Source organism: Hippopotamus amphibius, chromosome 16 (genome assembly GCF_030028045.1).
Source record: "Hippopotamus amphibius kiboko isolate mHipAmp2 chromosome 16, mHipAmp2.hap2, whole genome shotgun sequence".
In the NCBI taxonomy this organism is placed as follows: Eukaryota; Metazoa; Chordata; class Mammalia; order Artiodactyla; family Hippopotamidae; genus Hippopotamus; species Hippopotamus amphibius.
Genome location: NC_080201.1, coordinates 53,334,115 through 53,358,836, shown reverse-complemented (window position 1 = coordinate 53,358,836; position 24,722 = coordinate 53,334,115). Strand labels below are relative to the sequence as shown.

General features: G+C 56.4%; 1 protein-coding gene across 1 annotated transcript; it reads right to left on the bottom strand.

Moving 5' to 3' along the window:
- Positions 1 to 23,779, bottom strand: ATP1A3 (ATPase Na+/K+ transporting subunit alpha 3). The gene is made up of 24 exons (XM_057710871.1): positions 23,576 to 23,779; positions 20,432 to 20,578; positions 16,277 to 16,366; positions 16,122 to 16,181; positions 15,767 to 15,970; positions 14,015 to 14,128; positions 13,767 to 13,901; positions 13,266 to 13,383; positions 12,843 to 13,111; positions 11,386 to 11,584; positions 11,200 to 11,309; positions 10,984 to 11,118; positions 8,873 to 9,065; positions 8,420 to 8,595; positions 8,198 to 8,334; positions 7,385 to 7,535; positions 7,097 to 7,265; positions 3,212 to 3,366; positions 3,014 to 3,137; positions 2,087 to 2,232; positions 1,394 to 1,524; positions 784 to 885; positions 440 to 531; positions 1 to 103 (listed from the first exon to the last, which is right to left on the bottom strand). The coding sequence occupies exons 1-24, from the start codon at positions 23,777 to 23,779 to the stop codon at positions 75 to 77; spliced, it is 3,390 nt and encodes a 1,129-aa protein (XP_057566854.1). The 3' UTR covers positions 1 to 74.
- Between the last annotated feature and the right edge of the window lie 943 nt (positions 23,780 to 24,722).

The window sequence follows — 24,722 nt, the reverse complement described above, 5'->3', positions numbered from 1 at the left end:
AATGAGGGGGACTGGAGTGGGCTGTCCTGGGCTTGGGGGGCAGGGAAGAGACGGGTGATGTGGTGGGGTTGAGGTCAGTAGTAGGTTTCCTTCTCCACCCAACCTGGAGAGACAAAGGAGGAAAGAGACAGAGACAAGAGAGAGAGAGAGAGACAGAGAGAGAGAGAGAAGCACAAGCAGAGACAGAGAGACAGCGGCAAAACAGAACGAAACCGAAAGGGGCAGAGAGACACAGGGAAAGGCACAGAAAGGAGGAGGCCCAGAGAGACGGGAAGAGAGAAGAGTTTCAAATAGGGTGAGGAGACAGCACAGGAGGGGGCGGGGGCACAGAGAGTGAGGTTAACATCAATCACCACAGCGCCCTCCCGCCACCCCCCCCCGCCCCCGCTGCCCTGTCCCATCCCCCCAGCCTCCTCCCTCTACCCCGGTAGCCCCTCACCCCCTGGGTTCCTGCGCAGGATGAGTTTGCGGATTTCGTCGTAGACGAAGATGAGGAAGCTGTAGGGGAAGGCACAGAACCACCAGCTGGGCCTGCAGAGACCGGAGAGGAGGAGGAGGGCGTCAGTGTGGGGCCGATATGGGGGTCGTAGAGGCAGGGTCCCAGAGGACAGGCGGGGCCCGCACTGGAGGGATGCTCCCCTGATCCTTCGTGCCCAAGGTGAGGGGTGCCCCTGCCACGGCTGCGAGCTGGGGTCTGCAGAGCGCCCCCCCGTGAGGGTGTCCCACCGGGAGGGCTCCCAGGAGGGTCCCGGAGCAGGCGTGGGGCGCGGGAGGGGCACTCACTTGAGAGGGTACATGCGAAGGGCCACGTCCATGCCGGGGCAGTAGGACAGGAAGGCAGCCAGGGCCGTCTCCTCAAACAGCCCGAAGATCAGGATCTTGTTCCTGGAGGCACAGGCAGGGCTGGACCCACAGAACCCCACCCGACCCAGCACCGCCACCCCACGAGACAGGCACAGCCAGGGGCAGACGGGGAGAGACAGACGTGGAGACACACAGAGAGGGAGACAAAAAGAGGCAGAGATGCACAGACAGGTCCAGGGAGATGGTGACGCTGAAATATAGAGACAGAGACTGTGACACACAGACAGGCAGGGGTATGAAAAAATAAAGCAGGGAATCTCCTGGCAGTCCAGTGGTTAGGGCTCTGCGCTTCCACAGCACGGGGTTGGTTGCTGGTAGAAGAACTAAGATCCCGCAAGCCAAAGCACAGCCAAAAAAAAAAAAAAGATTAAGACGATCTGCAGAGGGACCCAGGGACACCCCAGCAGTGCACACACACATAGAGAGAGAGAATCGCAGACAGATGTGACCACTGGGGAGAAAATCAGCTCAGAGGCAAAACCGAAACAGACAGACAGACAGACACCAGGCCCAGTGCCGCGGCCCTCACTTCATGCCCTGCTGGAAGACAGAGTTCCTCCTGGTCTTGCAGATGATCAGGTCGGCCCACTGCACGACCACTATGCTCACGAAGAAGGCCGTGTGGCACGTGAACTCCACCACTTTCCTCTGCTCGTAGGTCTGCGGGGCCAACGACGCAAGTGCCGGGTGGCGGTCAGTGTGGCTGCAGCCCCAGCCCCCACCCCGGGCCCACGTGCTCCTTGTCTGCACCCCTGCATGGGGCCGCTAGGGCAAAGTGGGGACTCTGTCCAGATGGGGTCCTCTAGGGGGCTGCGTCCTCCCTTTGTATCTCAGAGCCCCGTGGGAAGAGTTGGGAAATGTACAAGGAAGGAGAGAGGGTAATGGTGACCTCAGTTGTGGACCAGAGACCCTGGGGGCCTCCTGAAGAGATGTCAGCTGGGCTTTGAAGGGACAGACAGAGACAGGAGAGCTGGCAGCAAAGGCATCTCGCCTGGCAGGGCAGAGAGCACAGCCGGTGGCCAGGACCACGACAGGCTGGGGCAAGGGTGCCAGGAGGCCCCTTGTGTCTGGCGAGGGTCTTGATGCTGCCGCTGGGGCAGAGGGGCCATTGCCAGAAGCTGCCGGTGCATGGTTGGGATGGCTCGGCCCGGCCCAGGACGCCGTGGGCAGGGACCCCGCCTGGGAGGCCGTCAGCCACGCCGTGGGTCCCAGCCCTACGCACCCACTGCTGCCCATAACTGTCCTCAAGGTCGTTGACGGTGCGGTCATCCCAGTTCAGCCGGATGCCCACCAGGTTGCTGGGCAAGAAGCCATTTTCTGCCAGGATCACAAAGTAAGAGAAGAAGCCACCAAGAGCCTGGATCATTCCTGGGAGAGGCGAGAAGGGAGATGAGGAGAGGCTCAGGTAGGATGGGCAGACAGCCCAGGGCACCTCTGAGGCCCCTTGAGACCCACACCGGGAGGGTGGTGTGCCACCTCCATCCTCTTGCCTGAGCGTCCTCGGGGCTGGGCTCCCGGAGGCCCACCTGAGGGCACCATCTGGTGGTGAGCACCTGAGATGGGCCCCTGGAGCAGGAGCCTTGGAGAGGGAGGTCTCCTGAGATGGAGAACCTGGAGGCTCCCTCCCGCCTTACCCAGGCCACCTGGACATCAAGAAATCCCTGAGGACCCCCTATGCAGGAATGACCTCTCCAGGCCTCTGACCGCCACCACCAAGCCTCTGCTTGCTGGGACACTCCCAGCAACTGGGCACTCAGCACCTGTAAGGCTCTGTGCACCTCACCTCCAGCAGCAGATTGAGGAGGAGGCAGGGAGGGGTGGGGCTCCCTTCTGCCCTCAGAGAGTCCGCAGGCTGACTGGTTCCTCCTGCCATGGTAGCAGGTGGAGCAGTGGAGTGGCCATCCTGGGGCCAGCCCTGACCTGCCACTTGGTATCCCGTGGGCTCCCCGAGTGCAGCCCCGGGCCTTTCCTCCACCTGTGCGGGTCCCACCTTGGTGACCACCACCCATCTGTAAGTCACTCTTTCCAAACCTCCATCATCAGGTCCTACTTTTCACTCCATTCATTCAACACAAGGTTTCCGAGTGCCCATGGTGGGCCAGGCACCGGGCATCCAGCTGTAAGCGAGGCAGGGTCCCCGGGACCTCACCGATCTGCCCGTAGGCCATGCTGATGAGTCTCTCGTTGACCAGCTTGTCAGTGCGTGGGTTCCTGGGCTGTCTCTTCATGATGTCACTCTCGGCAGCCTCGTACGCCAATGAGATGGCAGGGACCTGGGCAGGAGAGGCTGGTGAGCTGGGGAGGGGGGACCCTGGTCTCCCGGGGCCTGGGGGTGGCAGGTGCTCACCATGTCGGTGCCCAGGTCGATGCAGAGGATGGTGATGGTCCCCAGAGGCAGCGGGATGTTGGCCATGATGAACAGCAGGAAGGGCGTGATCTCGGGGATGTTGCTGGTCAGAGTGTAGGCGATGGACTTCTTCAGGTTGTCGAAGATCAGGCGGCCTGTGGGTGGGGGCAGCCTCAGAGCTCGGCAGCCACGCCAGGGCGCTCTAGTCCCTCTGCCCCTTCCCTGCCTCGTCCATGCAGCCTTTCTAATCCATCCCCCCACCACATGCCTTCCCATACAGATGCCCGACCACGCTGCCCCGTTCGAACAGTCTCAGAATACAGCCGCTTTGGAAGACTGCTTGGCAGTTTCATTTCTTTTCTATTTTTTTGGCCGCATCTCATAGCTTGCGGGATCTTAGTTCCCCAACCAGGGATCAAACCTGAGCCCCTGGCAGTGAAAACACGGAGTCCTAACCCCTGGACCCCCAGGGAATTCCAGGCAGTTTCTGTGAAGAGTTAAACATGCCTGCTTTATTGACCCAGCAATCCTCATCCTAGGTTTATATACAAGAGAAATGAATGTTTATGTCCACCAAAAAGCAAGTACGAGAATTTCACCATGGTACTAGTTATAATAGCCAAAAACCAGAAGTGACCCACTGGCCATCAATAGGTGAGTGGATAAGTAAACTGTGGTCCATCCATACAAAGGAATACCACCCAGCGAGAAAAAGGAACGAGCTACTGACACCCCCAACTCCATGGATGAATCTCACTGATGTTATGTTGAGGAAAAAAATCCAGACACAGAAGCATTCATATCACGTGATTCCATTTGGAAGAGGTTCGAAACGAAGCAATGGTGTTGAAAGTCAGGATAGTGGTTATTTCTGGGAGGGGGATATAGACTGGAGGGAACCTGATAGAATCCTAATGGGGGGCTGGAAATGTTCTCTATCTTGATCTGGGTCTGGTGGTTGTGTGGGTGTGTGCATGCACAAAAAGTCACGGAGCGGCACTTCCCTAATGGCGCAGTGGTCAAGAATCTGCCTGCCAATGCAGGGGACACAGGTTCGATCCCTGGTCCGGGAAGATCCCACATGCTGGGGAGCAGCTAAGCTCGTGCACCACAACTACTGAGTCTGTGCTTCTAGAACCCACGAGCCACAACTACTGAGCTCGCGTGCCACAACTACTGAAGCCTGTGCACCTAGAGCCTGTGCTTCGCAACAAGAGAAGCCACTGCAGTAAGCCCGCGCACCACAAGGAAGAGTAGCCCCTGCACTCTGCAACTAGGGAAAGCCCGTGCGCAGCAGCAAAGACCCAACGCAGCCAAAAATTAATTAATTAATTAAGCAAAAAAGTCACAGAGCTACCAGATTCCATGTATGGATGTCATATCACAATAAAAAGTCAATCAGGATAGTGTGTATAAAGTAGAAAGAAATTAAAGATGAACCCAGCCAGCCAGCCCCTCCCTCCACCTTCCCCTGTGTGCTGATGAGCAAAAAGTGTGTCATTAAGAAGGCACAGAGCACATATATACACACTGGAATATTACTCAGCCATGAAAAGGAACAAAATTAAGTTATTTGTAGGGAGGTGGATGGACCTAGAGTCTGTCATACAGAGTCAAGTAAGTCAGAAAGGGAAAAACAAATACCGTATGCTAACACATATATATGGAATCTAGAAAATGGTACTGATGAACCTAGTGGCAGGGCAGGAATAGAGACACAGACACAGAGAACAGACTTGAGGACGCAGGGGAGAAGGGGGGGCTGGGATGCAGTGAGAGAGGAGAGAGGAGCGTTGACATGTATACACTCCCAAATGTAACATAGATAGCTAGTGGGAGGCTGCTGCATAACACAGGGAGATCAGCTTGCTGCTTTGTGACGACCTAGAGGGGTGCGATGCAGAGGGTGGGAGGGAGGCTCAAGAGGGAGGGGATATGGGGATATATGTACACATATAGCTGGTTCACTTTGTTGTACAGCAGAAACTAACACAACATTGCAAAGCAATTATACTCCAATAAAGATGAAAACACAAAACAGAGGCACAGAAAGGCAGGCTGCACCATGGTAGGTGGTACGGATGGTTTGGTCACCTTTGTGTAAAAATAGGGTGCCTGGCTGTTCACACCTGCTATTGCCTATCCCTGCAATGGGCTGCTCTCCACAAACTACTGGGGTCTCATCCTAAAATATTTATGGGTGAAATGATGATTTAAATGTGCTTCAACATAATCCAGTGTGTGTGTTGAGACAAAATGAGATGGGCCAGGAGCTGATAACTGGGGGAGCTGGGAGATGGTGACATGGGGTTCACTGTGCCATTTGTTCTGCTTCTGGCTATACCTGGACGTCCCCCTACTGGAAGTTAAACTGCGTTTCTTCTTTCACTTCAGAGAGGACTTCCTTGCCCCTCCTATCTAGGTAGGACCCTTGTTGGAAGTTCCCTGGTGGTCCAGTGGTTAGGACTCCGCACTTCCACTGCAGGGGGCACGAGTTCAATCCCTGGTCGGGGAACTAAGATTCTGTGTGCTGCCTAGCTAGGCCAAAAAAAAAAAAAAATAGGTAGGACCCCATCTATCATAGCACCCTGCTGGTTTTCTTCTTAGCACTTGTCACAATATGTAATTATGTTTGTTACGTTACAATTTGTTAACTTGTGGAAGGCTGTCTCTCCCAGCTCCTTGAGGGCAGGGACCATGCCCACTCTGCTCACAACTCTACGTCCAGCCCCTGGCATGCTGCATGAGGTTGGAGCCCAGAAAATGTGTGGGAGGCGTGAACTCCTGCATCCCTGAGTGTGCTCTGCAGATGCGTGGAAGATGTCTTGGGGGATGAGAAGGGTTAACCATGTGTCCTCTGGGCCATAGGAGACAAGGGATAAGGGCATTTAATCTGACACTCTAGGCTCATCTTTTACTGTTTGAATTCTCTCTTATCATGAGTTATTTTTTACACTGGGGACATTTCAAATGGGAGAGAGAGACTGGAAAAAAAGGCAGCACAGCTTGAACAGTGATTATTTCTGGATGGTGAGGTTATGGGTGATTCCAATTTGCTTCTTAATGCTTTTCTACATTTTCTATAATTATCATGAATTACTTTGATGATCAGAATAAAACTGAATGTGAACAAACCCCATCTGTGGCCTCATCCAGGCCCGTCAGGAGGTGGTGCCCGGCGGCCCCGCCTGAGACACCAGGCCTTGCCTCTGCCTGCGGCTCCCTTTGCTGACACTTCTCTATGTGAAAATTCCCACATGGCCCTGGGGACTTGGCACAGCAATTCCTGTCCACTCGGGGAAGCGTCCTTGGCCCCTGACTCCAGGCTGGGTGAGGGGCCTCTTCAGGGCTCCCTCAGGACCCTCTGCTTCCCTAAGGTTGTACCTAAGAGTTTTTTTTTTTTTTCTTTTTAAGATTTTTTGATGTGGACCATTTTTAAAGTCTGTATTGACTTTGTTACAATATTGCTTCTGTTTTATATTTTGGTTTTTTGGCCCTGAGGCATGTTAGATCCCAGCTCCCCGGCTAGGGATCGAACTTATACCCCCTGCATTGGAAGGCGAAGGCTTAACCACTGGACCACCAGGGAAGTCCCCATGAGTATTTTTTTTAATGCTTCCAAATGTGCCTTGCCCACCAGACTGGGCCTGTGCTGAGCGACACTGGGACCCAGACGTGTGTCCACTCCGTCCCGCCCCCAGGGAGTCTCCAACCCCGTGGGGGAAGAAAACTGAAAAGGACAAGCTCAGGGTCTGCCCGGGGCCCGGTGGGATTCTGTGGGCTCCCCTCCGTGCATCCGCTGCAGCCCTGGCCCGTTCCCCTAGCCCTTCTCCAGCCTCATGTGGGGACCTGAGTCTCCAGGGCCACCTGGGCCAACTCACTCACCCTCCTCCACACCGGTGACGATGGAGGCAAAGTTGTCGTCCAGCAGAATCATGTCTGCTGCCTGTTTGGAGACGTCGGAGCCGGCAATGCCCATGGCCACCCCGATGTCGGCCTTCTTCAGAGCAGGGGAGTCGTTCACGCCATCCCCAGTCACAGCCACGATGGCCCCCTGGAGGGAGAGGGTGGGTATGATGCCCAGAGGCCTGGATCCCAACCTTCTTCCCATCAAGGACCCAGGATTCCAGGCCCCCGGCTCCCCTTCTCTGAGGGACCCCAGCCCGAGCCCACCTGTCTCTGACAGCCTTCCACGATGATGAGCTTCTGCTGGGGGGAGGTGCGGGCAAAGACGATCTCAGTGTGGTTCTGCAGGATCTCGTCGATCTGCTCGGAGGTGAAGTCCTTGAGGTCGGTGCCGTGGATCACGCAGGCCTTGGCGTCCCTGGGAAGAGCGGAGAGTGGTCAGGACGTGTGGGGCGTGGGGTGGTGATGCCCAATGGACAGACTCACAGACAGGAGAGGCAGAGGACCAGCCTCTGAGAGAGGGACAAGGGCTCTGGGAGGGTCAGAGATGAAGGGAAAAAGGGGAGGAGGGGGCCTGCAGTAGGAGGGATGGAAGGCAGACCTCAGAAAGAACTTTGGGACGCTGGATTTAGAGGAACAGAGATATGCAGGCAACTAGGAAATGGAGACAGATCCAGAGAGAGAGATATGAGGCTGGGAAAGCTAAGGAAGTCAAAACAGAGATGAGAGGGAGAGACAGAGATGAAAACAAAAGAGACAGACAGGAAGAGAGGATGACGGACACAGAAATAAGGGATCTCATAGAATCCTCTCAGATGGGAATTACTAGCAGCCCATTTTAGAGAGGAGGAAACTGAGGCTTAGAGAGGCTAAATGACCTGCCCAAGGTCACGCAGCTCACATGTAGCAAAGCTGGGATGTGAACCTACACCTTGCTAACCCCACGCAGCTGCAACACCAGGCTGCCCATCCTCAGGATGGAAGAGGAACGGGACCCAGATGCTAAGTCAACAGAGGAGGCCCAGGAGAAGGGGGACCTACAGTCCCAAAGGGACATGAGCCCAGCTGCCCGGGGCTCACCGGGGGTTGACTTGGCTGACGGGAATGTTGAGCCGGGCGGCGATGTCCTCCACAGTCTCGTTGCCCTCGGAGATGATGCCCACGCCCTTGGCAATGGCCTTCGCTGTGATGGGGTGATCGCCAGTGACCATGATAACCTGCAGGCATTGTGTGGAGACGGTCCAGCCTCACTGCTGGTCCCTGGGGCCCTGGCCCTGCCTCCCCCGACGCCCCGGGCTGCACCTTGATGCCTGCGCTGCGGCACTTGCCCACTGCATCAGGGACGGCCGCCCGGGGAGGATCGATCATGGACATGAGGCCCACGAAGCAGAGGTTGTCGGTGGTGAAGTTCACATCGTCACAGTCGAAGGCAAAGCCCTTAGGAAACTGCTCCTCGGGCAGGTAGTAATGGCAGAAACCTGGTACAGGAGAGGGAAACGGGGCTCCAGCCTCGGTCCTCCCCGCCTCCCTCCAGCAGGTCCTGGTCCCAGCAGTCAGACTCCCCAGTTGACCACAGAGTCAATACTCATTTCTGAAAGATGCCTTCCCCTCTCATTCATTCATTCATTCATGTTGCATTCTGGAAGGCCCATTCTCAGCCAGGTTCAGGGCAGCACCACACCCCTCCTTACCCTCAAGGGGCCCCCAGAGCTGGCCCAGCCTCTGCCCCAACTGGGCCCCACCCTTGGTGCGCACCAAGCACGCGCTCGCCCAGACCGCCGAGCTCGAGGTAGGCGTTCTGAAAGGCCTCCTTCATCTCCTCATCCAGCGGCTGCTCCTTGCCCTGCAGCAGGATGGTGGAGCAGCGGTCCAGGATGCGCTCAGGGGCACCCTTCATCACCAGCAGGTACCGGTTGTCATTGGGGTCCTCGGTCTCGTGGATGGAGAGCTGTGGACAGAGCAGAGGGCCGCTGTGCCTGAGCATCACAGGTACCCGGAGGCCGCCCCACACCCAGCTGGGGAAGAGGACCCTCCCGCGCCCGCCGCCCCATCCAGAGCCACGGGTGCCAGGACAGACCCCCACCAGCCTCCCCCAGAGGGCAGTGCCTACATCTCTCTACCAAAGAGATCTTCACCTGCTTCTCAAGCTCTCTCACAGAGATCCCTGCTCATCCTTGCCCATTTCTGTCTCTGTCTCACAGACATTTCTTCCCCTCTGTGTCTCTCTCACAGAAATCTCAGGGGTCCCTAGGCTATATGCTTCTCTCTCTACCTCACCTGACAACCTCTCATCCCACATCTGACCCATCACTGAATCTGGTCAGCTCACCTCTGAAATACCCGGATTCTGACCTCTTCTCACCTCCTTCCCCCGCCCCCAATCTGGCCACCACCATCTCTCATGTGAAATATCACAGCAGCCTCCACACCGAGTCCCCGTTTCTGCCCTCCTCTCCCCATAGTACTTTGTTTCCTCCCCACAGCAGCCAGAAGGATCCTTTAAAATATGAGAGTCAGTGAAAAATGGTGCTGCCACTTTGGAAAACAGTCTGGCCACCCCTCCCCCCCCACCAAAAGGTTATACGTAAAGTTACCACATAAGCCAGCAATTCCCAGGTATACACCCCAGAGGCATGCAAACCATGTCCACACGAAAACTTGAAGGCGAATGTTCACAGCAGCATTATTCATAGTAGCCAAAGGGTGCGAATAACCCAAATGTCCATTGACAGATGAATGGATAAACAAAATGTGATCTATTCACACAATGCAAAATTATTCAGCCATAAAAAGGAATGAAGCACTGATACAGGCTACAACATGGAGGAACCTTGGAAACACTACGCTAAGTGAAAGAAGCCAGACACCGAAAAACACATATTGCAGGATTCTATTTACATAAAGTGTCCAGAACAGGCAAGTGCGCAGAGACAGAATGTAGATTAGTGGTTGCTTAGGGCTCAGGGAGATGGGGGAGGTAGGGGAACAAAGCCAAGGAATGTGAGGTTGCTTTTTGAGGTGACAGAAACGTTCTAAAACTGACTGGGTAGGTGACAGCACGTATCTGTGAATATATTAAAACTATTGAACTATGCACTTTAAGTGCGTGATCTAGGGTGTGTGAACTGTATCTCAATAAAGCAGTTTTTAAAAATGTGAGTCAGGGCCCATCTTTTCTCTGCTCCATGGCTCATGTTCCCCTTAGGGTCACACCCACGTCGTGTCCACAGCCCACGAGGACTGATGGGACCTGGCCCAGCACCCACTGCCCTCACCTCCCACCATGCTTCCCAGCTCCACCCTCCCTGACTGTTGTTCAGATACATCAACACATTCCTGCCTCAGGACCTTTGCATATACTGTGCCTGCTGCCCCCAGATACCTGCAGGGCCTCAGCACGACTGGCTGACGCATTTCAAAGTTTTTCATATCCTCACACTTTTGTCATTTTGTCTGTCTCCTGGCACCAGAGTGTAAGTTCCATGAGAGGAGGGACTTTACTGTTTCACCCCCTGCCGTATGTATCCCCAGCACCTAACACAAATGCCTCTGATACATGGTGACTGCTCAAAAAAAATATTTCTTGAATGGATAAATGAGATTTCTGGCTGGTTCCCACTCTGCTGCAGGAAGATCTTTACTCCTCTGCTTCCCACTCCAACAGAGACCTTTCTCTCACTCTCAGATCTGTTCCTCTCCCCACTGGGTGGATACTATTAGGCCCATTTTACAGATGGGGAAACCGAGGCCCTGGGAAAGTTAATAACTTTCCCAAAGCGGAAGGGCAGAGGGGCAGAGCTGCCTGCTTTTTGGGTGTCATGGAGAAAGTGAGGTCCAAGCCAACTCTCCTGGAGAGCCCAGGGTACCTGGTATTTGTTGGTGGAGTTGAAGGGGATCTCGGCCACTTTCTTATTACGTTCGCGCATCAGCTTCACGGAGCCAGAAGACAGCTCGATGCACTTGAGCAGGGCAGACTCGGAGGCATCCCCAGCCACATCCCTCTGTGGGGAGAGAGGGCTGTCAGAGCAGCGCAGCACAGGGTGGGCAGGGCCAAGCTGAGGTGAGTGGGAGGCTGGACCCACCTTGAGCACAGGGATGTTGTCCTGACCCCCCTTGAAGACGGCACGGTTGCAGAGCCCAGCAATGTGGGACAGGGCCACCCAGGTGTGCGAGCTCTTGTCGAATGAAGTCCCTGAAAAAGGCACGAGTCAGGGCTGGGGGAGCCCAGGGGCCAGGAACCCTCCATCCCGCCTGGGCCCCACCCTCACCTGACTGGTCCTCAGTGGTGTCGGCCTCGTGGATCTGGTTGTCGAACCACATGTGGGCGACCGTCATGCGGTTCTGGGTGAGGGTCCCTGTCTTGTCTGAGCAGATGGTGGATGTGGAGCCCAGGGTCTCTACAGCCTCTAGGTTTTTCACAAGGCAGTTCTTCCGAGCCATGCGCTTGGCAGTCAGGGTCAGACACACCTGGGGCAAGGGTGAGCGAGTTACAGGTAGAGTCAGGCGGCCGGCGGGTTGGGCCAGCAACACGACTGCCAACAACCCAACTGCTCAGCCCAGAGAGAATCCTGGACAAAGAACGGGGTGTCACCCAGCAATTCCACCCAAGGTACAGACCCACAGAAATGGGCTGAGATGCACCCCAAAGAAATATACTAGAATGCTCATAGCAGCAACACAATAGTCCCAAATTGCAAACAACTCAAGTGCCCAGTAACAGCAGAAGGGATAAATAAACGGGAATAAAAGGTGGGAATACTATACAGCAGTGAAAAAGAACAAGCGACCCCTGCCTACAACTGTATCAGTGAAGTTCAAAAACATAATGTTCAGCAAAAAAAGAGCCAGAAATAAGAGTTCCTGATGAATGATTCCACGGATGTGAAGTGCAAATGCTACACTGTTTGAAGCCAGGCTATCCTAGCAGTAACCCTGGGGTTGGGGGTAGGGGCTGAAGGAGGTCTTGACAGGGCTTCTGGGGAACTCAATCTGGGTGCAGCTGAGCTGGGGTGTATTCGGTTAGCTCCAGCTCATCAGGCTGTACGTTCATACGTGCAACTTGTGTGTATATAGTATAGGTCAGTAAGAGGCGTTTGACCTAGAGTAGTTGTGAATATACTAACATGCAAAACTCTGCCGGATCTACAAACTAAAAGAATCAAGGAGCAGAATAGTATTCCTAGGACAGTCACTTCTGTGTACCCTGAAAACAATTACTACACAAGCGGCAACATGCCCACTGCTGCCGGGAACAGTGCAGAGAGAGATTGCTTCTGGAGGGGGGTTGATGGCTGGGCAGTGGGTCGGGGCTGTTATTTTTTTTTAAACTATTTTAATGTATTCTTTAGACTTTTTTATCATGAGGGTGTGCTTCTTAATTTTGTAAGTTAACGTCAAACATGATAGGGGTGTTAGCCCCTTGTGACTGGCAGTATTTCTCAAGATTTTTTGTTGGTTTGTTTTTGTTTTTGGCCATGCCTCCCAGGTTGTGGGATCTCAGTTCTCCACCAGGTATTGAACCCGGGCCCTCGGCAGTGAAAACGCGGAGTCCTAACCACTAGACCACCAGGGAATTCCCTGTTGGTTTGTTTTGTTAATGAGGCCTTCTGAGCCCCGGGACCCTCCTCATTCAGCATCTGGGAGGCTCAGCCCTCAATGTCCAAGTTGCAATCAAGATCGGGCCCCCAGCCCCCTCCTCCCTCAGATCCGGGGGTCCGGGCCTTACAGTGACAGTGGCCAGCAGGCCCTCTGGGACATTGGCCACGATGATGCCGATGAGGAAGATGACAGCCTCGAGCCAGGTGTATCCAAGAATGAGGGAGAGGATGAAGAAGGAGACGCCCAGGAAGACAGCCACGCCGGTGATGAGCTGGATGAAGTGCTCGATCTCGATGGCGATGGGCGTCTTGCCCACCTCCAGCCCGGAAGCCAGAGTGGCGATGCGGCCCATGACGGTGCGGTCACCCGTGGCCACCACCACGCCCCGAGCCGTGCCTGTGGGGTCAGAGGGGGCCGGGCGGAGGCTCGGCGAAGTTCAGAGGGACCCCAAGCCCCGAGGCGCGTCCGCCTGTCTGGACCAGCTCGGCCCCACGTGGGCGCCCGCTCGGCCCCACGTGGGCGCCCACACCGCCCCTCCCCACCGCCTCACCTTCCACGCAGTTGGTGGAAAAGAAGGTGATGTTTCGAGTCTCCAAGGGGTTGTCGTGCGTGCAGTCAGGAGAGCGGGTCTGGGGCTCTGATTCGCCGGTCAGGGAAGAGTTGTCCACCTGGGGTGAATGCATAGCAGACAGGCCTCAGACCCGTGCCTGGGGTCAAGGGGCATTTGTCTAGAGGAGATTCCAAGATTTTTGTTTGTTAGTTTGTTTTGTTAATGAGGCTTAAGGCTGTGTCCCTGGAGGTCACAGCTAGCAGTCTGTGTGCCTGTGTCTGGGAGGACAGAGGTTGGGCTCTTGAAGGTGGGGAGGGTACTCGGCTTCTTGCCGAGGTCTAAGGCACCTGTAGGTCTGAGGGAGGAGGAGCTGGAGGTCAGAGGTAGTAGATCTGAGGGAGGAGGGGGCCTGGACTCCTGGGTCTGAGGGAGGAGGGGCGGGGCTTGGACTCCCGCGCCACTCCAGGAAGGGCAGAGCCGGGCCCCAGGCCCCAGGCCCACCTTGCAGCCGTGGGCTGAGATGATGCGCAGGTCAGCTGGGACTCGGTCTCCGCCCTTGATCTCCACCAGGTCCCCGACCACCACCTCCTCAGCGTTCACCTGCATCTTCTCACCTTCCCGGATCACCAGGGCTTGCTGGGGGTGAAACGGAGAACAGTCACCACCCTGACTCCCTCTGCCTGGGGTCCCTCAGCATAGCCTTGCCCACCGGTTCACCCCCATCCGGCCCCTGCCTGAGTGCCCCTCACCTGGGGAACCATGTTCTTGAAGGATTCCATGATCTTGGAGCTCTTGGCTTCCTGGTAGTAGGAGAAGCAGCCGGTGATGATGACCACGGCCGCCAGCACGATGCCCAGGTAGAGCTGAGGGCAGACGTGAGGTCACCGCCCGCCCTGGAGCAACTCCCCCCCGCCCCCATCCCGAGGTTTGTGGGACCTGGGAAGAGAGCTTCGAGTCGGTAGGGATCTGTATTTGTATGTCTGACCTCAGGTTGTATCCATCTGAGGGCCTGTGTCTCTGTCTGCCTGTCCATGTTCGAGTTCCTCTTTCTTTTTCTTTTTTTTTTTTAATATTTGTTGTCTATCTATTTATATCTATTTATCTATCTATCTCTATCTATCTGTCTGTCTGTCTATCTGTCTATCATCTATCTCTATCATCCATCTATCTATCTATCTATCTATTGATTTATTTATTAGCCGTTCCCTGACCAGGAATCAAACCTGGGCCCTCGGCAGTGAAAGCACGACATCCTAACCACAGGACCACCAAGGAATTCCCCTGAGTCCCTCTTCCTGAACATAGGTGTGTTTGAGCCTCTGGGTCTGTCCATCTCTCTATTTTGTCGGTTTGTCTGTCTTTCTGCCTGTGTCAGAGAATCCGAGTGTATGCTATTGTCTGTCCACGTGTCTGTCTGTGTTAAGTCAATGTGTCTGTCTGTCTGCCTGCATGCCTGGCTTTAAAGGTACGGGACTGTTCGTGTTGGCTCTCTGTATGTGGCTCCCTGTCTCTGTCTCTCTCTGCTGGTCTACGCAGGTCTGAGACTCTGAGTCTGTCTGTTTGCCTGTTTAGGTTTTAATTTCAGAGAATACTGTCTGTGCTTGATTCTTACATCTCTCTGTCTGTCACCAGCTTAGGCCTGAAACTGTGTGTGTTTGATTTCCTATGTCTGTCTGTCTATCAGTCTATGTCCGTGTCTGTCTGTGCCTATGTGCTGAACTAGGTGGCTGTGTTTGAATCTGTGTGCACGTGTGACTGTCTGCATTGACCCTCTGCGCTAGTGTGTGTATGTGCGAGTGTGCACGTGTGTGTGTGTGAGAGGATCCCCATGTTGTCAGAATGTGGGTCTGTGTTTATGGGCATCGTGTCTGTTGAGACTGTGTGCGTCCTAAGTGTTGGGTGGGTGGGTCCGGACAGATCAGCAGGTGAGTGTGTCTGGGTCTCTGTGTGAGCCACTCACTCTCTGAGCATCTTTCATGAGCAGCAGCATTTGCCGTGACCAGCTGCAGGTGTCTGTCCTCAAGGCCGCTGAGGTCACACAGCTTTGGGATGGAGCCCCAGCTCACACTTCCTACTGTGTGACCTTGGACAAGTTACTTGGCTTTTCTTTCTCTCCCTTTCTTCTCTTTCTTTCTTCCTTTATTCCTTCCTTCCTTCCTTCCTTTCTTTCTTTGTTTCTTTCTTTCTTCTTTCTTTCTTTCTTTCTTTCTTTGGCCATGCCAGGAGGCTTGTGAGACCTTAGTTCCCCGACCAGGGATTGAGCCCTGCCCCCTGCAGTGGAAGCGTGGAGTCCTAACCACTGGACTGCCAGGTACTTCCCATACTCGGCCTTTCTGAGTCCCCAGTTTTCCTCATAGCTTCCCTGGTTCTCTCACTGGGTGATTGTGAAAGTTAGCTGAGAAAACGTTGGATGTTTGAAAAGTCTAAAGGGAGAAGAGGGGTGCGCGTATGTGTCCCTACATATACGAGCCCCGGGGCACAGCGGGGTGGGGGGCACTCACATTGTCGCCAGAAGGGTCGTCCTCGGTGCCTGCCTGGATGCCGTAGGCCAGGAAGCAGAGGATGGCCCCGATCCACAGCAGGATTGAGAAGCCCCCGAAGAGCTGGCGGCAGAACTTGACCCACTCCGGGGTGGTGGGCGGCGGCGTGAGCGCGTTGGGGCCATCACGGGCCAGGATCTCCTGGGCTTTGCTGTGGGTCAGACCCTGGGGGACACGGGACTCAAACAGAACCCTTCTGGAGCAACCCTGGCACCCCCAACGCTTCCGGAACGCCTCCAGGCACCCGGGGGGTCACGACTTCCCATCCCCCCCCCACCCCCCCTGCCAGACCCTTCTCCCTTGGGCCCGGCCTCACCTGCACACAGTCGGTGTTGTATTTCCGGCAGACCTCTTCCACTGACATCTTGTGCTCTGTCTGAGGAACAGGAGTTTGGGGGGATCAGCTGAGCGCGGAGGCCTGGCAGGGGCGGGTGGAGGCTGCTCTGGGTGGGTGCAGAAGGGGGGACTTACCATAGCCACCTCCTTTTTGAGGTCATCCAGGTCCCGGCGGTCCTTGGTGCCCTTGTTCTTCTTGGGCGAGCCCTTGTCATCTTTCTTGTCCTGCGAGGTGGCGACACGATAGCTGTCAGAGCCACCAGACTGCGGGCGAGAAGGGGGTACAAGGGGACACCGGCCCTCCGTCTGAGCAGCGGCGTCTCTGGGCAGGGGCTGGCTCTGGGGGCTCAGTCTGTCTCTGCCCTGAGGCTCTGGGTGTCTCTCAGAACCCCCGAGTCTCACCTCTTCCTACTGGCCTCCCTGCCTCTGGCTCCTTGTATCTCTGGGTCTCTGTCCCCGAGCATCGCTGTCTGGGTCTGTCTCTGCCTCTCTCTCTCTCTGTAGGTCTCTCCCCTTCCGTCTCCACCTGTCTTTTTATCTCTTTGTTGCCTCTTTCTGTCTCTTTCTCCCTCTCCCTGGGCCTGCCCAAGCTCCCTAAATGTCTGTCTTTTGCTATGTCTGTCTGTCTCTCTTGATCTGTCTATCCGGGATTCTGTTTGTGCCTGTCTGTCTTACTCTGTTTTGTCCCTCTCTGTCTCCTTCGACCTCTTTATCTCTCCATCTCCTCATCTGTGTGTATCTCTGTCTCTCTCTGGCTGTTTCTATGATCTCTCTCTCCCGCATCACTTCATATTCTCCTTCTCTCTCGGTCTCAGAGGCTCTGTGTGTGTCTCTCCCTATCTGTCTCTCTCTGATCTCTGGCTCTTTATGTTTTCCGTCTCATACACTATCTGTCTCTATCTCATGAACTCTCTCTCCCTGAGCCTGGCTGAATCTGTGTCTCTGGGTTCTCTCTGGATTCCTATCTCTTTCCAAGTTGGTGTGTTGGGATCTCAGACCGTCTCCAAGTATCAGTATTTTCTGTCTGTATCTTTCTCCATCCTTATCTCTGCTCCTCTCTGTTTTCATCTCTCAAGGTACCTCCTTTCCTGCAACGCTCAGTATGTCTCTCCCCATCTGCCTCTACTGTTTCAACCACCTTGTTTGTCTCTCTCACTATCTCGCTCTGCCGTCTTCCTCTCTATCCCTGTACCCCTCTCTCTCCAAGTCCATCTCAGCATCTTTGTCCTTCCAGCTGAAGGTCTCCCCATATGTCAGTCTCCCTATCTTTTCTGCCTGGCTCTTTTCCTGGGTCTCTCTCCTCAGCCCCACAGATGTCTCTGTCTCTCAAAGGACCCAGCAAATCTTGGGAGACCCACAGGCCTGGCAGGAAGGGAGAGGAAAGGGCACTTCAGGTGTTGATCACAGCTGGGAGGCAGCCTGCTATGCACAGGGATAGTGGCCTAGCTGGACAGGCAGCCAGTCCTGAGGGCCTCAACTGACAAGCTCTGGGGCCTAGCCTCTCTCCTGGGGGCTGGTGGGAGCCATGGAGGATAGGTTTGGACAAGGGGTGGACATTGTTAGGTCTCTGGAGGACAGACTAGGACCTGGCTGGGATTCGGGGTACAGAAGAGCAAGAGGCAGAAGCCCCCGGGCCTGGCTTGAACTGGATGCAGTGTTAGGGGGAGTGACCGAAGTTCCAGTTTGGGGGCCTGGGCTGATGGGGAAGACAGTGTCCTTGGAGGCTGGCAGGAGGGTTGGGGTGAGGCCGAGTGCTGGTAGAGGACCGCTGACAGATCCTATGGGCCCAGGGCCAAGCTGGGATCCCAGGCTCAGCACGGCTCAGCGCTAATCCCCGCGTGACCTTGTGGAGGGTTGAGCTGCCTGCTATCTGCCTCCAGACCCGGAGGCTGAGCCCGGGGGGCTACTGCAGCCTGGAGGCCTGGGCGCCTCGGTTTCGGGGGGGGGGGAGGGGGCAGGGAGGCTTGGCCCTGGGCCAGCTCTGCAGCAGCAGTGCGTCTGACGTGGAACATGGAGTCTTGGGGGACAGGGAGGACACTCCTCCAGCCCCCGCTTTAGGAGGGGTCTCAGCCTCCACAGAGGGGTAGATCCAAGGATGGAGAGAGTGGAGATAGAAGGTTGTGAGCACAAATTGGAGAAATGAAGGGAGGGCGGAGAGGAGAGACATGGGGGCTTGGAAGGCAGGAGAGGAGGAGTTGGGAAGAAAACCAGCTGCCCACCCTTGAAACCTTAGGGAAGGCTGGGGAGCTGATGCTTGGGTCCTGGTGAGGCCTAGGGGCGGGGTCTGGACTCCTGGGGCTGAGGGAGGAGGGGCTGGGGGCCCGGACTCCTGGGGCTGAGGGAGGAGGGGGCTGGGGGCCCGGACTCCTGGGGCTGAGGGGGGAGCGGCTGGGACACCCCAGTCCCTGGAAGGCGAGCCTTGGCTCCTGCTTGCCCTTGCCATGACCAGACTCCCTGGGGGGCGGGCTTCCATCTGTTGGAGGGGGAGCCGAGGCTTTCCCAGTCAAGGCAGGAGGCCCAGATGGGCGCACTGCGGGGCGGGAGCACCTCCGAGGGTGGGAGCACCTCCGAGGGTGGGGGACACGCCTGTGCCTGTCTCGCTGCAGCCCGCCTCTGGGCTCCTCGCCATTTTCCATGCGGTCCGCCTCCCCCTGACGCCCGCCCAGCTCACGCAGCCTCGGCCCCTCAGCTTGCCGCTCCCTCCCCCTTTCAAGGTGTCTGAGGCCGCATCTCAGCATCTCTCCCTCGACCTCCCCTTTTGCCCTCTGTCCCCTCTCCCTATCATTCAGGTTGCCTCTGATTGTCTCTGAATAGGAAGTGTCTGTCCTCGGGTCTCCTCATCTCAGCCTCAGTTTCTCTCTTTGTCTCTCCATGTCTCTCCATGCCTATGTCTCTCTTATGTCTCTCTTTATCTTTCCAAGTCTCTCTGCCCATGTCTGTTTCTTTCTTTGGCTCTATGTCTCTTTTTCTCTGTTTCTTTTAGAGTGTCTCTCTCAGTCTCTGCCCATTTCTCTCTGTCTCTCCATGTCTCTGCTTCCCATGTCTAAAGCGCCTCACTTCTCCTCCTGTCCCCATGTCTTTTCCTAAGACCCTCCGGCTCCTTTTTTTCTCTGAGGCACTTAGCCTCAGTCCTCTCCTCCAATCCACCCACAGCTTCCCCTCCATTTCCACTTACCTGGAAGCCATCACTGACTCCTACCTCCCCTTTCTCTCTCCCAGTCCTCTCCCCACCCAGTTCTTCTCCCCTTCCCCCCTCGCCCATCCTGATCCACAGATCTGCAGCCCCATCCCCCACCTCCATCCCTGGGCCCATCAGCCTTCATTCGCCATCTTTCTCCTCATCCCTCCTAATCCCTCTCCATTAGCCTCTCCCATCCTGAACCCCCCATTCATCCCATCCATCCCAGCCCACCTGCCTCCCCCCCCCACGGCCCCACCCCAGACACGCAGGGAGGAATCCAGGGCTGCAGCGGGGGTCAGGTGGTCAGCCAGGGAAGGAGGCAGCATCTGCTGGAAAGACTCACAGACAGACAAGGACACACGGACACGGAGGAAAGGGCATAGCCAGGCATGCACGATACCACCCCCCCCCACACACACACACACACACAGGCATTTGCACACATACGCCCTCAGCCAGGCACTCAGCCTCCCTGCCATGGTTCTCTTGCTCCTCCCAGCCCCCCGTCTGCTCCCCCAGATCAGGAGCTAGACACACACTGCAGCCCCAGGCCGCTCCGCACTGCGGAGCACCCCCACCCAGGCCAGGAAGGAGAAAGAGAGGTCATCTGGTGTGCATCCCATAGTCTGGACCTGGCCCCGCCTGGCCAGGGAAGCAGACGGGCTTCAACACCCCCAGACACAAACACCAGCTTTCAGACACACCCAGACACGGTTGCAGACATTCAGACACAACCGGGCCACACAATCGCAGGCAGATGGTGCTGCAGGGCCTGACAGAGCCAGGAGCACACACACGCACACACACGGTTGAGCAGGCAACCGCGCCAGGTCAGGCAGAGATGCTGAGCGCCGGTCCGCGCCCCGCGAACCCCACAAACAAAGGACACACCAACATGCGCCACAGACTCCCACCGACCCAGGTGGCCCAGCGCACACACGCAACAAGCCACACAGCTACACGGACGGGCCGGGTCAGCCGGCTCACAGGGTCCTGCACTGGGGTCCCGGAGAGCAGGGGTCCCCGAGTCCCCGCCCGCCGCAGACACCCAATGTCACTGGACCCACAATGTCACACACACGCATTGCCCGGCCGGCCCGAGCACCTACCCCCATCTTGGCGGCTCCGGGGGACAGGGGCAGGCGGGCGGGGCGGGGGCCGGGGCAGGGGCCTCCGGGCGGGCTCAGGCGCGGGCTCGGTCTGGGGGCCTCTGCAGCGCCCGCGTCTCGGTCCGCGCGTCCGTCCCGCGGGCAGCCCTACCGCACAGAGTCTGCGGTGGCCGCTGCCTCCGCCTCCTCATATGCCCGTGTCCGCGGGGGGGCCGGCGCCGGCCAATCAGGGGCGCCGCCGCCCTGATGGATGGCCCGCGGCCCCGCCCCCGGTACTGCAGCTGTCCTCCCCGCCCCCCAGCCTCCGCAAAGTGGCGGCGCGGCGGCGAAGGGGGAGCGCTGCGGGAGGCGGAGAACCCGGAGACCCCCACAATGAAGGACCTGGACACCCCCGCAGTGTGGGGTTTCGCCTCCGAGGAAGGGGCGCTGAGGGTGGGAGAGGCCCGGAATCCCCCTTGTGTGCCACCAGAGGGAGGGGTGCGCTGTGAAAGGTGGACAGCCGGTGGGGGGAAAGCCCGGTAAACCACTGCAATAAAGCAGGGGGGCCAGAGCACCTCCCTCTGCAGTGAGGCAGGGGGAACCTTGGAGACTGTGGGGGTGCTGTTCAGGAGGGGGAGATGGAGGGGGCACAGAGGCAAGGAAGACCCTACAATAAGCAGGGAAGCTGCAGAGGGGGGAGAAGCCCTGAGGCCCCCTCACTGTGTGACCCCTCCCCCACTGGCATGGCAGTTATCCAACGAGACACAACTGCACAGGTACACAAGAGACACATCACAGCCAGAGGATCCCAGCAAGCGTCATACTCACACATGACCATCACCCAGACAGCACAGATGCTGTGGACACACACAGACACCACCCGACCACACACCATCAGTTTCACAATCACATTCCATCACACACCAGCTTATACTGTCCCACACACCCTACATTGCCCCATCAAACAACCCCAGAAACTCACAAACACGTAGAAATGAAACACACATAGCACACACACCTTGCACACCCCATCACAATGCAACAGCATCACAGAGTCATAAAATGCCACGTAGATTAACACACACCCTCAAAACACAGCCTCACAGACATGCACATCACACACTCCATCATAGCTGGCCTTAAACCATCTCACACAGAGAGTCATAAACATACAATCCACAGACCCACGAACCAATACACTCTACACTCAGCACCATCACACACACACAGGCCTCACACTACCCCAGACGCCACTTGAGGCTTTGTGGACCACTGTTGCATAGTCACACAACGTCACACACACTCCTCCTCAACATGTCTGGGCATGAGCAAAGGCCCACAGTGCAAAACTGCCAAAGTGTTGCTAATTGTGAATGACCAACAAAAGGTGCACACAGTCTCACACACGGCACAATAATTCACAGACACAGACCACAACACCGTCCCATACCCCTCACACACTGCACACATCATGTACTGCAGTGCTATCTCATAACACCTCTGTTGTAGCTCCAAATACACCCCCAATGCCCACACTCCACGAACATCCCATCTGGTTATGTATATACACACACAGATGTACAACTAGCACCCACACCCCAGGCCTGCCACATACACACAACACCCCATCAGCCACCCACTGGAACCTGAAAAGTTACAGCCTCCCACCCCCACCTCTCTGCTCTATGAGGAACTCTTCCTGGGGATGGCAGAAGGGACAGAGAGCAGGCAAGAGCCTGTCCCTGTAGCTTTCTCAGAATGTGGGTATCCTCCCCACCTATGGGAGTGGAGATGTGGGGGACAGGCAAAGGGCATGGAGTGAGCCTGATGTATAGTGGCTGAAAGGGGAAGGTGAAGGACCTGGTCACCGAAATGTGTGACAGGCTGAAGACCAGAGTGAAACACAAAAACTGAGAGACTCAGAGATTCAGAGCCACAGAAAGATGGGCATAGACAGGGAGACTGGGCCAGAGAGTAAAAGGGGACAGGGAGGTGGGTTCCTTGGCTTCCCTCAGCACCCACAGCCTCAGCCCAATCATGTACTCTGACCGGTCCCCATCCCTCCCTGCTGTCCCTTGTTGCCATGGCAACAGGGAGGCTGCCTATGCAGCAAAGGAGGCTGGGCTTGCAGACCTGGCCTGTCTCCATGGAGACTGGGGAAAGGGGGGAGCCACATCTTCTAGCCCTGGTAGTTGGGCCCCCTCCCCCACTCTGCCCCTTTCCAGGGGGAGGGAGGGAAGGAGGGAAGACCTGTTAACATATTACCTTTTCCCTTTCCACCTTGTCCTGCAGGGATGGGCCTGGACCGTGGGAGGGAAGTTGGGGGGACAGAGAAGCCTGGGGGCGGGGTGTCAGGATCCCAGGAGATTCTCAGCTTTCTCTCTTCCTGCTCTCCCGCTGGTCTGGTGGAGACCCCAATCCCCCACACCGCAGCCCAGACACAGGCTCATGTCCCCCATCATGCACTCCCTCCTCAGCCTAGTGAGATTGATGACTGTGCATCGCGTTCCCAGCGCCAGGCTTTGCAGAAGTTGGGTGGGGGAGGAGGGAAGATTTACGAAGGTCACACGGATGGATGGGGACAAGGGAACTCGGCAAGAGAGATGGAGGGAGACACTTAAGAGGAGAAATGGACACACACAGTTCAGAACCAGAGAGGCAAATATGAACAGAAAAACAGAAAGACTGACAGACAGAGACAGGCAAAGACTGAAATGAGAAAACAGACGGAGGGCATAGATCAACAGAATTACTTAGTGAAGATGACAGAGACACAGGGACATAGAAAGCCAGGCAGACACGTTTGGCAAACTGTGGAGACTTAGAGATGAAGACTGGGGAGACAAAGCAGATATGGGGAGGAGACTCAGAAGTGGCGAAAGACCCCAGAGAAGACCTGGTGCTTGGCATTGGGACAGAGACGGGGAGAGACCAGAAGTGTCTGCAGTCATATTCCAGTCACCTTCACAGACTGGCAGTCCAGCCCAAGGGCAGAGATCGTAAGAGATGTGGAAAGAAGAGGGACCCTGAGACACAAGCTTGCCCCCACACTCGTCTCTGAGGGGCACACACATGGCAAGTGTCTGAGACACAGAAGAGGCCAGGTAGAGACTGAGGGCGCTGTGTGCCAGGCAGGGTCCCCTGGGCTGTGGCCTGCCCAAGCACTGCGAAGGCAGGCAAGTCCTGCAGGGGAGACAGGGCGATGCTGCGCGCCAGGCCCGCCAGGTCCGCCAGGCCCACCAGGCCCGCCAGGCCCGCCAGGCCGGTGCTGAACGGACAGCTCCCGAGCTCTGGGGCGCCTGCCCGAGGGGCGGGGCCCAGCCTTGCTCCTTTCCCTCGCTTGGTCCCTCTCTGTCTAGCGTTTTTCATTGCTCGAGCCCCCAACGGTCTTCATCTAGTTTTCTACGGCTTCTTGTCTCTCATCTTGTCTCTGTTCCACCTCAGTCTCTGCTTCTTTCAGGCCCAAATCCCCGGGTCTCTTTAACTTTCCCTTTTTCTCTGTCTCCCCCTCGTCCCCTTTTCCATTCTGTCTCACCCTTCTCCCACCTCATCATGGTATGTCTCCCGTGTCTCCCCCTTTGCCCTATTTCCCCATCCCTCTCTGCAACCCCCCTAGGTCTCTCCCCATCTCTGCCTCTTCCCTTTCTGTCTCTCCTGCATCCCCACCCCATCTCTTTCTTTCCCTCCACCTCTCCATCTCTCCCCCTTCCACTCGGCCTCGTTTTGGCTCTGGCTGTGCGACCTTCACTCGTCCTTTCTCAGCTGCAGTTTCCACAGAAACCCCAGCGGGGCGGGGGAAGGCGGGAACAGAAAACAGACCCACTCCTCTCCCTGCTCAACCAGCCCTCAGCCTCCCCCGCCCCATCTCCGCCCCCCCCCCACACCCCGGGATTTCTTACTTCCTCTTTCGGGGGCTGGGGAGGTACGTTTTTAGTAGAAACACAGGGTCACAGTCACAGACAGCTGAAGATGGTCTCATGGATGTACACACATACACAGGACTACAAAGTTGACAAATTACCCTGGGCCAGGCACACACTTGCCACCATACGGGCCACCCAGGCACCACCACACTGAACTGTTCACTCGCCCTCCACTCGCCCAGCCCCATCTGGTTTCTGTCTTTCTGTGTCTCCTTTTCCTGGTGTCTCCGCCTCTCCAGATCCCTGCATCTCTCTCCATCTGTCTCAGGGTCTCTGTCGCAGCCTCCTTCCGTCCTGAGAGAAGGTCAGTAGAGAAGGGCCAACTGCCCGGGCCTGGGCTGACCTGCTCTCTGTGGGCAGGGTGGAGAACCGAGAGTGCAGGAGTGACC